The following is a 14,152-nucleotide window of genomic DNA, read 5'->3' as shown; positions in this document are numbered from 1 at the left end:
TCAGTGGAACCCAAGTATGGCAGCAACAGCAGACGTTTGAGGCTGTCAGCATCGTAATGCAAATGCCACTGGCTGGGCCATACACACATCCCCAGAGCACAGGGAAGGGCAAAAAGTTTGCTATTGCCCCAGCCCGCAGAGCCTGCTCTCTGGTAATGGGCCATACAGAGGGCAGAAGGAGAAAGGGGTATCCATGCAACTGGTTCTCTGTGTTCTGGGGAAGGGCTTCCAGAGCACGGAAATTGTTTGTTTGGTGCAGCTTTACACCATCAGGTTTGGGGACTGCTGAAAGTAAAGCCTTAGCCTGAATGTCTGCAAGTTCCCATGTTGACAGTGTGTGTGTGGGGGGAGGGGCGACGAGATATTAAGCATATAAAATTAAACCAGAGTGGGTTTTCTCCCTCTTGAACACGGACTTTCCCATCAACTAATCCCGGAGTGGATGATATGGCAATACCTCCTAGGCTCTTCTTCTGCAGACCATTTACACCAAGTAAGGCAGCAATGAGAGTATTCACAGATGGTCCCTCATTCCACACCACAGCTAACCAAGTCAGGGTATCTGCCATAGTTTGCCCCAGAGCAATTTCCAGCCCATCAGTCCCCCAGCTGGCCTGAATGCCCCAGCTTAGATGTCTGGAAAGCCACACACTTCAGCAGGGCTCTCTCTGTCTTTCCTGTTCTTGGCTCTCCTTAACCTTCCATCGAAGACTAGCCTTCCCAAGAGAAGACAATTTTTTGTCTTTAGTCTGTCTCGGGGTTTTGTACTGCCCATCCATCACCGCAGTATCTGAGTGCCAGATTCTCCTAAAAGAAAAGGAGTACTTGTGGCACCTTAGAGACTAACCAATTTATTTGAGCATGAGCTTTCGTGAGCTACAGCTCACTTCATCAGATGTTTACCGTGGAAACTGCAGCAGACTTTATATACACACAGAAATCATGAAACAATATCTGAAACCAGATTCTCCTGTCCATCAGGACTTGTTGCAGACTCGCTACCTTAGGAAAAATGTCCTCATACCCCAACTACTAGACCTGTTCCTGCCAGACTCTATTCCAGGAACTAAGGAATCTATTGCTCTAGCTTTAACTTCCTCACTGATCACTCATTTTAAAGCTTTCTCTGCCACCACTCTGTATTGAAGTTAAAAAGAGCACAGCACATCAGGGACAGAGTGTGAGACTGGACTGCAGATCCCTCACATGGCTGCTCAATTAGAGCACTGGGCTAGCCTGAAGAGAGAGCTCTTCTATCCCTGACTCTGAACTGAGCAGCCTCGCAGGGAGCACCTCCCAAGTGGCATAGTAATAATTTGTATTTCTATAGTTCTTTCCCTCTGAGGACCTTCCAGACATTAATAAATCCTCACTGTCCCCCCTGCAAGGTAGTTCTGTATCATTATGCCCATTTTACAAATGGGGAAACTGAAGCAACAGGTGATGCTATGATTTGCCCAAGGTCACACAACAAGTCTGTGGCACAGTCAGGAAAAAAACCCAGGCCACATGACTCCCCAAACCATCCACCTATCTATGGGCCAAATTCAAACCTGATAGAAGTGATTATAACTTCATTTGATTCAATGGAGTTTGCAGTCAGTCACTCACACTAGGTCTGGATATGGCCCTAATAGCCTGGTGTGAAGTAGCATTAATATCTTTTGTGTCCTCAAGTAGCATTAACATTTGAATACCCTCCTCTCCAGTATCCCCAGGGCATAGTCACAATGGAACTGTCTGTTACAAGACGAGTCCACCTCCTGGGGTAGTCACATTCGAATGGCCCCTTGCTCCACCTGTTCTGTGTTGCAAGGCCAGGTATCTCTTCAAACACAGACTCTGTGGAATAGTTGGCTGATAGATCATGTGGACTGGCTGAACAGCTGACGTTACTTCAATTTACTAAACAAAGAAAAAAATTGGCCCTGGTGGAACTCTACTGAACTCGCTGGAATTACACCAGAGATGAATTGGGTACATGATGTTACATTATAGTCTGAATATGCTAATTGCTCCCAAATTCCAGGCTTATGGGAGAGAGCCCTGTGGTCCCTGAACAACTATGTGGTCTCTTTTGATGCAGAGTTTTATACGTGCACTAGTGAGGGAGAAGGATTCAGAGTTGCTCGTTTTTTCTGTGCAAGCAGTTCCTGACAGCAGAGAATGCTCAGATCTCAGTTACTTCCAGGAACAATGAGCTAAACTCAGCTGCTCTTCCCAGCACCAGCTGAGGAGGCGGCAGGCAATGGAACACTGTGTTGTTCTTGGAAGGCAGAGGAAAATAAGGCGTTGGCAGGGCTGTATGAGCACTCCTTCCTTGCCAGTTCTGCAACTCCTTGCTCTAAAGCTGGGCTCGTTCCTTTTATCAAATAACTTCCTGGACGTTGTAAGCAGCTCACAAGCAGAAAGAGGCTGAATTCATCAAACCACCAAAGATCAGATCACTGGGTGAGTGATCATTCCCTCCGTTTCCACCACCACCACCGCATGGCCTGTTCAGTTACGGTGTGACCTACTGTATTTTTTAAACTTTTCCCAGAAATAAATACAGAACCCTCCAACATCACCCAGCTTATGGAAGCTATTTTGGGCTATTTTATCAACATGCAATACAAATTCCAAAAGCTGACTGGAAATTGAGCTCATTCCCAGCAGAGCTGTTCATGGAGGGAGTTTACAATAACCCTTACCCGGTAGTCTCCAGTGAAAACTTCTATAGAAAGGGACGTCTCCATTTTTAAAGGCAATAATCTGGTTCATAGGTGAAGTATGCTGAGAGTGACAAGGAGCAAGTGACTGCCCACGGTGCCACTCAGAGCAGAGACAAATAGCAGCGCTCAGCATACGAATGGGAGAGACACAAAGGGAAAATAAAAATCAGATTGAGTCTATTTTACTCTTCCGGGAGCTAGCTATGAAACTCAGGAGGGGTGGTAATGAGCCAAGACAAAAGGGAGCTCTGTTGGAGAGGCTAGTGTCTGGGCAGCTTGCCAGGATGAGGCATTACACAGCCTTTCACCTTAAAGCCCTGGTTCAACCCCAACCTTGGCTAGCAGTGACTGCAAGTCATTATTGTCTGAAAGTTATTAGCCAAGGTGAACTGAGTGGGAGGGTCTCAACGGGGTTCCTAGTAGACCAGTGTCCTTCTTGGGAGTTTCAGCAGAGAGGCCAATGATTGAATGGTCTGTAGAGCACATCAGTCCTACAGGTGACCACCTGGTGAGGGCCAAGACAACTTTCTACTGAGAAAGATGTACAAGCAGCTTCCATTGCTGTTCCCTATGATGCAGAGTAACTGGTCAGTTGGCAAGTTAGAAGACTTCAGGTTCCAGGGCTATTGGTCCATCACAAGTGCTAGCCACATAAAATATTTCCTTAGCTCCAACGGAGCAGGATGTAAATGAGTCTGGTCATGAGGCTTCTGCAAAGTTCTCTGCACTGCCAGATCTGTCTCTCAGGTTTCACAGCTTGAGGGGAATATATTTTTATTACCTTTAGCTGGCTTCAGCATTGCTCTGTTGCAAAAAGGAGGACAGGACCAGAGATAGCAACATCTCCAGCAGAGTGAGCAATGCAAAGTTGTCAGCAAACCACTGGGCTGGTTTGCATGTAAATAAGCATTTTCAACTCACCCAAGTTATGATTTCAGAGTTCTCAGACACCAAACGCCACCCAAAAGGTTTAATTGCCCTGCTGCTCCTTAGAGAGTTCTATTCCCCATTGACCTGAGGCATTATTAAGTATTGCCATCTTAACACTGGAATCAGGAACCGAAGAAGCTAGGCTTTTTGCAGCCACTCGGATCGCCATTGGACCAAATACGCACCTGGTGTAAATGCTGAGGTATATCAGGTGAGGATCTGGCCCATTAGCTTTAATTAGAGATGGGCCCAAGCAACAAAATTTAAATTTGGGCAAGGATCTCAAGCACCCCCATAACCCGGGATCTAGGGTTTTGATTTGGGCTCATGTCTATATTTAGTATACTGTACTGTAACTGAAACACTAAAAATAGATTAGTTTCCGAGCATTTAATCAAGGACCTATTCCTAGAATCACGGAGAGCTGAAATTAAGGCAACGGAATTCATGGTAATCAGCCTGATGGAAAGAGAAGGAACCTCACATCAGTTTAAACTGCAAACACCCATTCTGGTCAGCTAAACATATTTCAGTTTGAGCCAGATGTAGCTGCACCAGGGCCCAAAGATCTAGAATTGCATGAAACACTTGTGAGCTATCAGAACAGTAAACTCAGGAGGCTGCAGTTAATGCACAAGGAATTACTGAGTGTGGTCTAATTCCAAGAGGACTAACTGTACTTGGCAAACTTTCAATCAGTTTGAAGAACACTGATCCCCCCAGGCTCAGAGGCTGTGGTCACTTTGTCCCATAACTCCTTCCAGGTTTACTGGAACACTCCATGGACGGATTGTACTGTAAACTGGCAGGCACAGCATGTCCTTTGAATGTTATGTCATGGTAGTCATCCATATTTTTGTGTATTTATAGCTAACACTCAGGTTTTCCCATCTGAGTGGGTCTCCTGAAATCCCAGGCCCTCTAGATAATGATGCAGTTTCGATGCATGGATCTTCATTTTCTTTCCTAAACCTCTAGGTAACTATGAGCCACCAGCTCATGCCAAGGCCCCCAGGCCTCACTGAACACTGATAAAAGCATAGTGAGAAACCAGTCTGGCTCATCTGTGTGCTAGCATTGTTAACATAGATGTTAATTTGCTAAGAATGTGTTGAGTGTTTAGTCTTGATGAAATGCTTGTAGGATGCAGCATGTATTGATCTCACTTGGTATGGTTATGGTTGGACCATGGTATGAAGTTATATGGAGTGTTTGCTTTGTAAACCTCTGTAATCGTGTAACTCACCAAACAGGAAAGAAGTGTTAATTAATGTAAAGCATTGGTCCTGCACACAAGAAGGCCAACTGAAACCCAATAAGCCATAGCGAAACATCAAAGGACAATGGCAGTGAAGATCGCCCTCCCACGCCCCGCACACCCATGAAGAGGAGGCAGGCACCAATACTTGGTGCAGCCATGTGAGCTCTGGGGGAAGGGAATAAAAGTCCCTGACCAGTCGGAACTGTACCACTGTGGAATTTGGAGAAGGCAATATTTCTAAGCATACGCAAGGGATCCCAAAGCTGCTCAGCTTGGGTTAGCCACAAGGAACATATAGAGTTTGCATATTACAGCAGCTTCTATTGTCTTTTGAAACCTAAGACTGTAACTCATTTGTATGGGTATATATGTTTACCTGCTTTAACCTTGTAATTAACTCTCAATTTTTTTTCCTAGTTAACAAATCTTTAGTTGGTTTATTAGAGGATTAGCTACAGGTGCTGTCTTTGGGGAGAGATCTAAGGTACAACTGACCTGGGGTAAGTGACTGGGAGTAACCTGAATATTGTTGTGATTTTTGGTATAAGAGACCATCTATCACAAAGGCAAGCTTGCGTAGGTGTCTAGATAGACCCGAGTGCCCAAAGGGACTGTCTGTGACTCCATGTTAATGGCTGTTGTAGTGCTTGAGGAGTTCATACTTGATACTTGGTTGATGAAATCTAAATATAGAACACACAACCAGTTTGGGATTTGTGCCCTGTTCCTTAACAGTCTGTGCTAAGCTTGGCACTCATGGTCATAAGCCACTCTAGTTAGCTTGACAGTAACGTTATTGTAATGTTTTTTCTAGCCCAATGGTGACTGTGTTCAGTGTTGGATAAAGTGATGTTTGTGAACATGTACAGAGCAAAGTTCTCTCCTGAGACTTGAGATCATGCTATGGCATTAACTATAGCTGTATGGACACTGTGGGTCAGACTGGAGCTCAGGCTCTGAAGCCCAGGGTGGGGGGTGGCATCCCTCACCACAGGCTTCAGAACCCAAGCTCCGCCTGAGCCACAATTTAAAAGCATTGTCTACACAGCTATTTTTAGCGCAAGCCTCAGTCTGTCGATCTAGACGTGGAGGCTCATGGCCACTGGCTGTGTAGACATACCCAGTGGGTACTCAGCACTTCTGAAAACTTAGTTGGGGGTAAAAATTTCCAAAGCACCGAACTGACTCAGGAGCCTATATCCCACTGAAAGGCTCCTAAGTCAGTTGGGCTCTTCGTGAATTTTACTCTAGGAGCCTAACTTTAAGCCTCTCTTTTTGAAAATCATGGCCAACTACCCCACATGATTCTCTGCAGCCTTCTCTCCCTCAACTTGTTACTCAGCCTCTTTAGAATGAGATGAAAGTTTCTCCTACACTGATACTATGGTGATGAGAACATATAAAAACCTAGATATACCGATTGGTATCAGCTGGGAGACTGTGCCAGCCACCTCTCTCTTTGCTTTGCACTGGATTCTCTGTTCTACCCCGTAACACAGGCAGCCCTCGAATTCTCTCCTCCATTGGGAACGTGACCCATTCTTAGCACTGCTCACGATCAAGGTGCCAAGGCTCTTTTTTAAACCTCCCACCTATGCAGGTATGAATCCAGTTGACTCAGATCACCATAAAAGACACTCAGCAAGAACGAGCACCAGGAGAGGTGTCTGTCTCAGCTGCTGCCAAGCTCTGTGCGTGCTTCACTGTTTGCTTTATGCAGCAGTCACAAAAAGCCTCAGTCTGTGCATATATGATTAGATATTTTACATCTTTCCCGCCTCTTTAATTTAGGATGAAACACAACGAGACTTTCATGTAACAGAGCAGGGAGGGGGAGGACTGTGCTTACAGACCACATTTAGCACAAGATCATTCCGTGTAAACACAGTGCTTGTGCTTCAGAGGGCTCCATGCAAAAAGCAAGAGTTCAGCACATGCTTAACCCATTGGTCTGGAGCTATAAGCCCTTGCTTCTCTCCTCTCAGGAGCTACACTCAGCATGTTTCCAGGAGCACCCTGACCAGGTACTTTTCCTCCCAGAAGCTGCACCCAGAACCCATTCAGTTCCTGTTCTTCTCCAAACAGGATGGGTCATTTCAGGATAAATCACTTAATGCAAACACATTTGGAAAAAAAACTATTAAGCAGAAGAGAAATAGAGAGAAAAACTTAAAAGCCTTAGTGATAAATTTAGCTCTGTCTTCCTTAACCAGCTTCAATTTAAATGTAAACCCTTGGAGATTTATACAGTACATGGTGCTGTAGCGTGCAGTCAAAGACTTATTAGCACAAATTTAGGATGGCTGCATTATTCACAAACATCAAAGCCACAAGAGAATGAGTTATGCAAATCATCCCAAACGAATGCTGAGACAACCTTTATCCCACTCTACTACATTGTGTGCATATACCACATTTTACAAATGAGCTAGTTTAGAAATATTTGAGAGAGGTATTTTTGTTAAGACTGTTTTTTAACTCCCTCTGTATGTAAAGCTAAGGGGCTTTAATACCCCATGGGCAACTGTAGAAGGCTTGGAGTTAGAGGAAAAGGATAATTTTAGAAACCTGTAAAAATACGATTGGTGTGTGTATGTTGGTGGTGGTCTCACTGTATTTGTACTTGTACAGCTCCCTGGCATGAACAATAGCTGGAGAACGTAGGATTCTCTGGATGGCATGTGCTGGCAGAGAGTGGTCAACTGACCATTATGAATGTCCTGGAAAATTAGGATGAAATGCCCAATCCTTCTTACTTCACTCATCAGCTTTACAGTCTGCTGCCTATGAGGGAGGCTGGATGAGTCTGGTTGATAGGTAATGAATCACAGAGCACCACTCACTTGAAGAATGATTAGGGGACTGGAACACATGAGTTATGAGGAGAGGCTGAGGGAGCTGGGATTGTTTAGTCTGCAGAAGAGAAGAATGAGGGGGGATTTGATAGCTGCTTTCAACTACCTGAAAGGGGGTTCCAAAGAGGATGGCTCTAGACCGTTCTCAATGGTAGCAGATGACAGAACGAGGAGTAATGGTCTCAAGTTGCAGTGGGGGAGGTTTAGATTGGATATTAGGAAAAACTTTTTCACTAAGAGGGTGGTGAAACACTGGAATGCGTTACCTAGGGAGGTGGTAGAATCTCCTTCCTTAGAGGTTTTTAAGGTCAGGCTTGACAAAGCCCTGGCTGGGATGATTTAACTGGGAATTGGTCCTGCTTTGAGCAGGGGGTTGGACTAGATGACCTTCTGGGGTCCCTTCCAACCCTGATATTCTATGATTCTATGATTCTATGAAGGGCACCAGAACAAATCTGGCCTGAGTTTATGGTGACGACCTATCTGAAAGGAGCTGGTCTCAGCCCTAGAGGGAAGTCCAGTTAAAAAAGCTCCCTTTTTCCAGGTGGCCAAACAGATTTTGAACAAGCTAAATGGGCCTGTTTGTCTTCCACTGAATTGTTCAATGGAAGCCAAATGAACAATTCAAAAAGAACCTTCTGGAATTTCCACTAGGGTATCCATTTTCTTGTGGACAGAAGCAGCATTACAAAAGTGCACCAGTCAAATAATTGTTGGCAAACTCAGTAGGAAGGCAGAGGACCAAATGGACTTGGAAAAGTGAATAACACTCTGTCTCCTAAAGCAGTGGTTCTCAACCAGGGGTACACGTACCCGTGGGGGTATGCAGAGGTCTTCCAGGGAATACATCAACTCATCTAGATATTTGCCTAGTTTTACAACAGGTGACATAAAAAGCACTACCGAAGTCAGTATAAACTAAAATTTCATACACACAATGACTTGTTTATACTGCTCTATATACTATACCCTGAACTGTAAGTACAATATTTATATTCCAATTGATTTATTTTATAATTATATGGTAAAAATGAGAAAGTCGGCAAGTTTTCAGTAGTAGTGTGCTATGATACTCTTGTATTTTTATGTCTGATTTTGTAAGCAAGTAATTTTTAAGGAAGGTGAAACTTGGAGTATGCAAGACAAATCAGACTCCTGAAAGGGGTATAGTAGTCTGGAAAGATTGAGAACCACTGCCCTAGAGAAGATTCCTGAAGGTTCAGGACACCTCAGCAACGTGGTGCAGACAAGCCTGGACTGTTGTTGCTCATGCTATACTTAGTTTGCGGGGATAGACAAAGGGCTGCAGTCGCAAGAGCTGTTCATCTGGCACCTTTCACTTCATCTGCAAGAAGAAAAAGGAAAAAAAAGGGCTCAGAAATCCACACTCTAGCACAGATATATGTGGTATTATTTGCAATCTGTGTGGGATCCTCCTTCTGACCAGAATATGCTTAACTTGCAAATCCAGGACTATCATTCAAGAGAAAAAATATCAGTTTTTATTTGGACTCCATAGTACACACTGAATACGCTAGGGTGAATTTGGCACATTGCCTTGAAACCCTAACCCATATTTACTTTTACAGAGATTTTGTTTTTCCCGATACTCTCAGAACTGCTGAGTTTTTACATCTCTGCTGTAATTTGATCCAGCTCGTGCCTGTCATGTGACTGGCTCAATTTTTGTTATTTAAAGAACAAAAGACTAATATTTTCCACTCTCTCTTGTACCTCTTATTAGATAAAAAAATAGAGTGGAGATCTTATCTTAACTAACCATTGCCACTCTGAAATGGGTAGTGGAGCACAGAGACTATATCACTTTTAGCTCCTCTCTGAAGGATCTATTCCAGGGGTTCCCAAACTTCATTGCATTGCGGCCCCCTTCTGACAACAAAAATTACTACACAACCCCAGGAGGGGAGATGGAAGCCAAGCCTGTCCAAGCCCCGCCACCCCTGGTGTGGGGGGCCAAAGTCCACGCCCAAGAGCTCCATCCCTAGGCAGGGGGCCTGTAACCTGAGCCCTGCCACCCCAGCAAATTTAAAACAGCCCTGGTGACCCCATTAAAACAGGGTCATGACCCACTTTGGGGTCCCGACCCACAATTTGAGAACTGCTGATTTATTCTACAATAACTAACTCACATGTATTAGGTACTCATAGTGCCTAATATGCTGTTAGAGTGACACACAATTAATAATGAGGAGCAGAGCTATGAAATGAAAAATAGAAATGACCAAAATGAAAATTTTCAAATTTTCAGGGGTTTTTTTTTTTTTTTGGTTGATTTGTTTTCAGGTTTTTTGCAAGGGAAAAAATGGCATTTTTAACTTTGTCTAATAAGGACCTTACCTTCTTATATCTATCAAAATGAATATTTTTATATTACTTTGGGGTCAGACTTTTCAAAAGCAGTCAGTGTTGGTCTAACTTTGCTCCCATGGAAATGAAGGGCAGTTTTATCACTGATTTAATTGGGATTAGAGTTAAGCCAATGCTAAGTGCATTCAAAATCCCATTTTTAGCATACATCAGCCAGCAAGACTATTTTTATTGAACACATGATCTGAAGACAGACAAAGCAAAAAGTCTCCCATGCTGACACAGCCATCCTATCAAGATCATAGTATATTCATACATATTGACATAATAAAGCAGCAAGAAAAGTTGGATGCGGGGGGAAGTTATTTCTACACTTGTAGTGTTTCAGAATGTCGTGCAATTAACCACAACTGAAAAAAAGAAAGAAAATTATGCACTTTTCTACACTTTTCTCTCCCTTGCTCTTTATACATGATGGGAATACCATAGGAAGAATTAGGAATACAATTCAACAAACTTAATATAGCCCCTATTACCACCTGGCTCAGTCCATCTCTGTTTGGGTGGACACCAATCTGTGATGGCAACTGCTGAATCTCAAGTGCTGTTAGGTGACTGGTCACTATCCCTAGCTCTGGGTCTCTCAGGCAAACACCAGATACATAGCCCAGTGTCTGAGACCCTTCTTGGACAGTGGAACCCCACAGCCCAGATGCCAAGATCCTGGAACCAGTGTCTCAGCCCTCCTCAGCCTCCAGTTGCTTAGGCACGTTCCTTCCAGTGCAGAATGGAGAAATGGAAACTTGATTGCATTTGGCTGTGAAGAAATGTGTCCAGTGAGGCCCTAGTCTGGCAGTGAGCCACAAAAGGCTGTACTGTGTTGTCTACACAGCAAAGATCTGAGTGTCAGATGATACCTGCCGTCGATGAAATTCTGACCCCTTGGGGGAGGGATAGCTCAGTGGTTTGAGCATTGGCCTGCTAAACCCAGGGTTGTGAGTTCAATCCTTGAGGGGGCCATTTAGGGATCTGGGGCAAAAATTGGAGATTGGCCCTGCTTTGAGCAGGGGGTTGGACTAGATGATCTCCTGAAGTCCCTGATAGTCTATGATTCTATGAAATAAATGGAAAAACTCCCACTGATTTCAATGGTGGCTAGGATTTCACTCCATGTACATGGGCAGCATAGGAAGGGTTAAAGACAGAGTGGCATCCCTGACTTGTGGGGTTTATCTCAGAATCTTACATTGTTTTAGTTGACTTCTGCTGGGCCTGATCTCCTGCCAGGCACCACCCTGTGCTCCAAACCCAGACCCTTCCTGGTTTCCACTGCCACGTCCCCTCCTTCCACTGTGCATCTATTTGTCAGTATAATTTTAGTGCAGTGAGAAGCCTGTGTCCTAGCTTTACTTGTCCTGAGACATTAAAAGGAAATCTGGTCATTTTGGGGACATTCCTGTTGCCAGCAGGGGCATCCATCCTCGTCACTGGTCTCCTGACACCAATCAGCAGTGCACCTCTGCGGTAAGACAGCTTCTCCAGTCAATCCTTTGAAGAGCCAGACACAGGGGTAAGAGGCCACTCGGGGTCAAATCCAGTGCAAGTATCTTGTCTGGGCACTGGGACTCTCTGCTGGGGATGGTGGTTGTCAGAAGGTTTCCTCCAATCCATGTGGGAGAAGAGCAGGGTAACCTTAGTGGGCCTAGCACCCTTTACTCAGTTCATTTTGTCAGCTCACCCTCCCACCCCCTTTGTCTATTCTGTTCGCCTCTTGAGTCCAGTCGGACACCCTACACTGTGAGCACTCCGGGGGTCCTGATTGAACTGATTCTGCTACCAACAGTCCTTCCACATCCAGCAAGCTATGGGCAGAATCTGCCCCTCCAGGCCAGACTCTGCTCCTAGCCATGGTGGAATCTGGCCGTCTGGTGAGAGCAAAAGGTGAAATGACTAAAGGATAGCATTACGTCACTTGATGCTGAGCCAAGCTAAAGGGATTGGGTTTGGGTGTTGCTGCGTTCCCTCCCCTGCAGGAGCAATAAAAGGGGTATTTATAACCTGTTGTGGCTGGCTCATCTTTCAGGGAAAGCTGCAAGATCCAGTCTGCTAGTCCTTTGAGTAGAGATCCAGTCTGCAAGGGAGGAGAGGAAGAGGAGAGGCACAAAGCTCCTATAGTGATCTCCCTCTGAAAGTGGCCTCAGTTGCTAGGGCTGACAGAGGTGACATTCAGCAAATGCGAAGGGTTTTAGAATGATAGAAAGAGAGAAAGAGGGGTTCTCTTAAATCAATGTCCATTCAAACCTGGCTTCTCCTGTCCTGTCTATCAGGGGTTGCCCAGCACCACCTGGGGGACACAGCCTCTCCTGGGTGAAGAGAGGAATTCACTCTTCGGGATTACTCAACACAGGGATTCCCCTTGACTGTTCTTGAGGGGGTAGGACTGCACTTGTGTGTGGGAAAACTCATCTGTTGATTTAAAAAACCTCCTTATTTCTTTCAACATGATCATCTTGGTTAGCTACCCAACTAGCTTCCAGTTTCCTTTTATTGGAGAAAACTGATCGGGTAGCTCCGGGAACATTTATTCTTCCAACAGCTTGGTGGTGAGGGCTGGCCCCATGCCATCATGTCACTGGGACAGCTCCTGTGAACATGGTTGTGTGATTGATTGTGTTGCCACTTGCCTGCATTAGCCTACTCTGCACTGAGCATCTGAGGAACCCTGGGCACCACAAAGGAGAGGTTACCCATTTTTGTGACTATTTCATCAACCTAAAGTGGGAAAACAAAGCCACACAAGAATATGTTAATAGGAGACCTAGCTGAGCCCATTGCTGTGTCTCAGATGAAGTCTGGTCCTGCGGCTAAAGCATACGACCAGTAGCCAGAAGATGCGAGTTTTATTCCTGGCTCTGACACTGACTTTGGACATGACACTTGAGACTTTTTCCAAGTAGCTAATGATTTGGGAGAATTGTTGTGTTTGGTGCCCAATCTGAGCTCTACTGATCATGAGTTATAGGATTGCTGAGCACCTGCAAATTCCACTGGCTTCAAGTAGTAGCAGACTTGTAACTGTGGAAACTCAGCACGCGTGAAAAACAGCTGCATGGTGCTCAGACACTTTGCAGGAACTCATGCTGCAAAAGTGGGCACAGGGCTTAGGAAAAATAAAAAGGGAATGATACCTTTCCCTAAAGCTCACTTAAAGTTTCCTCTCAAAATATTGCCTATGGGTCGGATCCTGTGCACCTCTGAAATTGACAGTGTTGCTGATTACTTAAATGGAAGCAGGGTCAGGTTTTCAGAGCCCCAAACATTCTGCCCGTTGTGGATTACTCTGAAGCAGTTTCTAAACCTTTATAAGGAGTGCGTGAGGACAGAAGTGGAAACATCAGCTAAGTGCAAACTAAAAAACAACATTCAATACACTGGAAGGGCAAAGAGTGCCATACACATAGCCAAAGACAACCGACACTAACACGACAGACAAGTGGATCATGCGCCATGCTAGTTACTCCGTACCTGCTTCTCCATTGCACAGATGTAAAGAACTGCCCAAGAGGCAGAGCAAAGGGGATGTGAAAAATGACCATTCTGATTGGGTGTAAATAGCTACACAAAGTGTAGGACAACTGAGAATTGGGCCTTCTGTCTTCACCATTGCTATTTGCTGGGTTACTGAACGAGATGCCAGGAGGATACGTAAGGGTTTGTCTACATACAGAAGTTCAACAATTTAACTAACAGAGTTTACAAACCAATTTGGTTGAATCAATATAAGGCACTCAAACTGATTTAACTTAAGCTGTCAGAGAGAGTGGAGTAGCAAAGGAAGAGAGAGAAATAGAAAGGTTAAGGGGGTAGAGAGCTATAGAAGTGTGATTTCACTACTCCTTGGTACATGCTGTACAGCCTACACTGTGAAAGTTTGTAGAAGCTCTTAGAAGAGAGAGAATTTCTCCAGGTTACTTTTCTTACCTATGAGGAAAATGTTCTCTATTCAAAGTACTGAGTAGATCCTCTGCTCCCATTCACTTAAAGAGAGGATCTTGATCTTTCGT

At 44.7% G+C, this 14,152-nt stretch overlaps 1 protein-coding gene across 1 annotated transcript in view; it reads right to left on the bottom strand.

The window, feature by feature from the left end:
* Window positions 1-8,050: 8,050 nt before the first annotated feature.
* The window catches only part of HEMK1 (HemK methyltransferase 1, mitochondrial release factors N(5)-glutamine), a 74,327-nt gene continuing 68,225 nt past the window's right edge, over window positions 8,051-14,152 (bottom strand). Inside the window, exon 10 of the mRNA XM_078853732.1 lies at window positions 8,051-9,105. Within this exon, the coding sequence (XP_078709858.1) occupies window positions 9,102-9,105 (4 nt within the window). The 3' untranslated portion in view covers window positions 8,051-9,101. The remainder of the gene's footprint in view (window positions 9,106-14,152) is intronic.

Source organism: Lepidochelys kempii, chromosome 7 (genome assembly GCF_965140285.1).
Source record: "Lepidochelys kempii isolate rLepKem1 chromosome 7, rLepKem1.hap1, whole genome shotgun sequence".
Lineage (NCBI taxonomy): Eukaryota > Metazoa > Chordata > Testudines > Cheloniidae > Lepidochelys > Lepidochelys kempii.
This window is presented reverse-complemented; position numbering and strand designations above follow the sequence as displayed.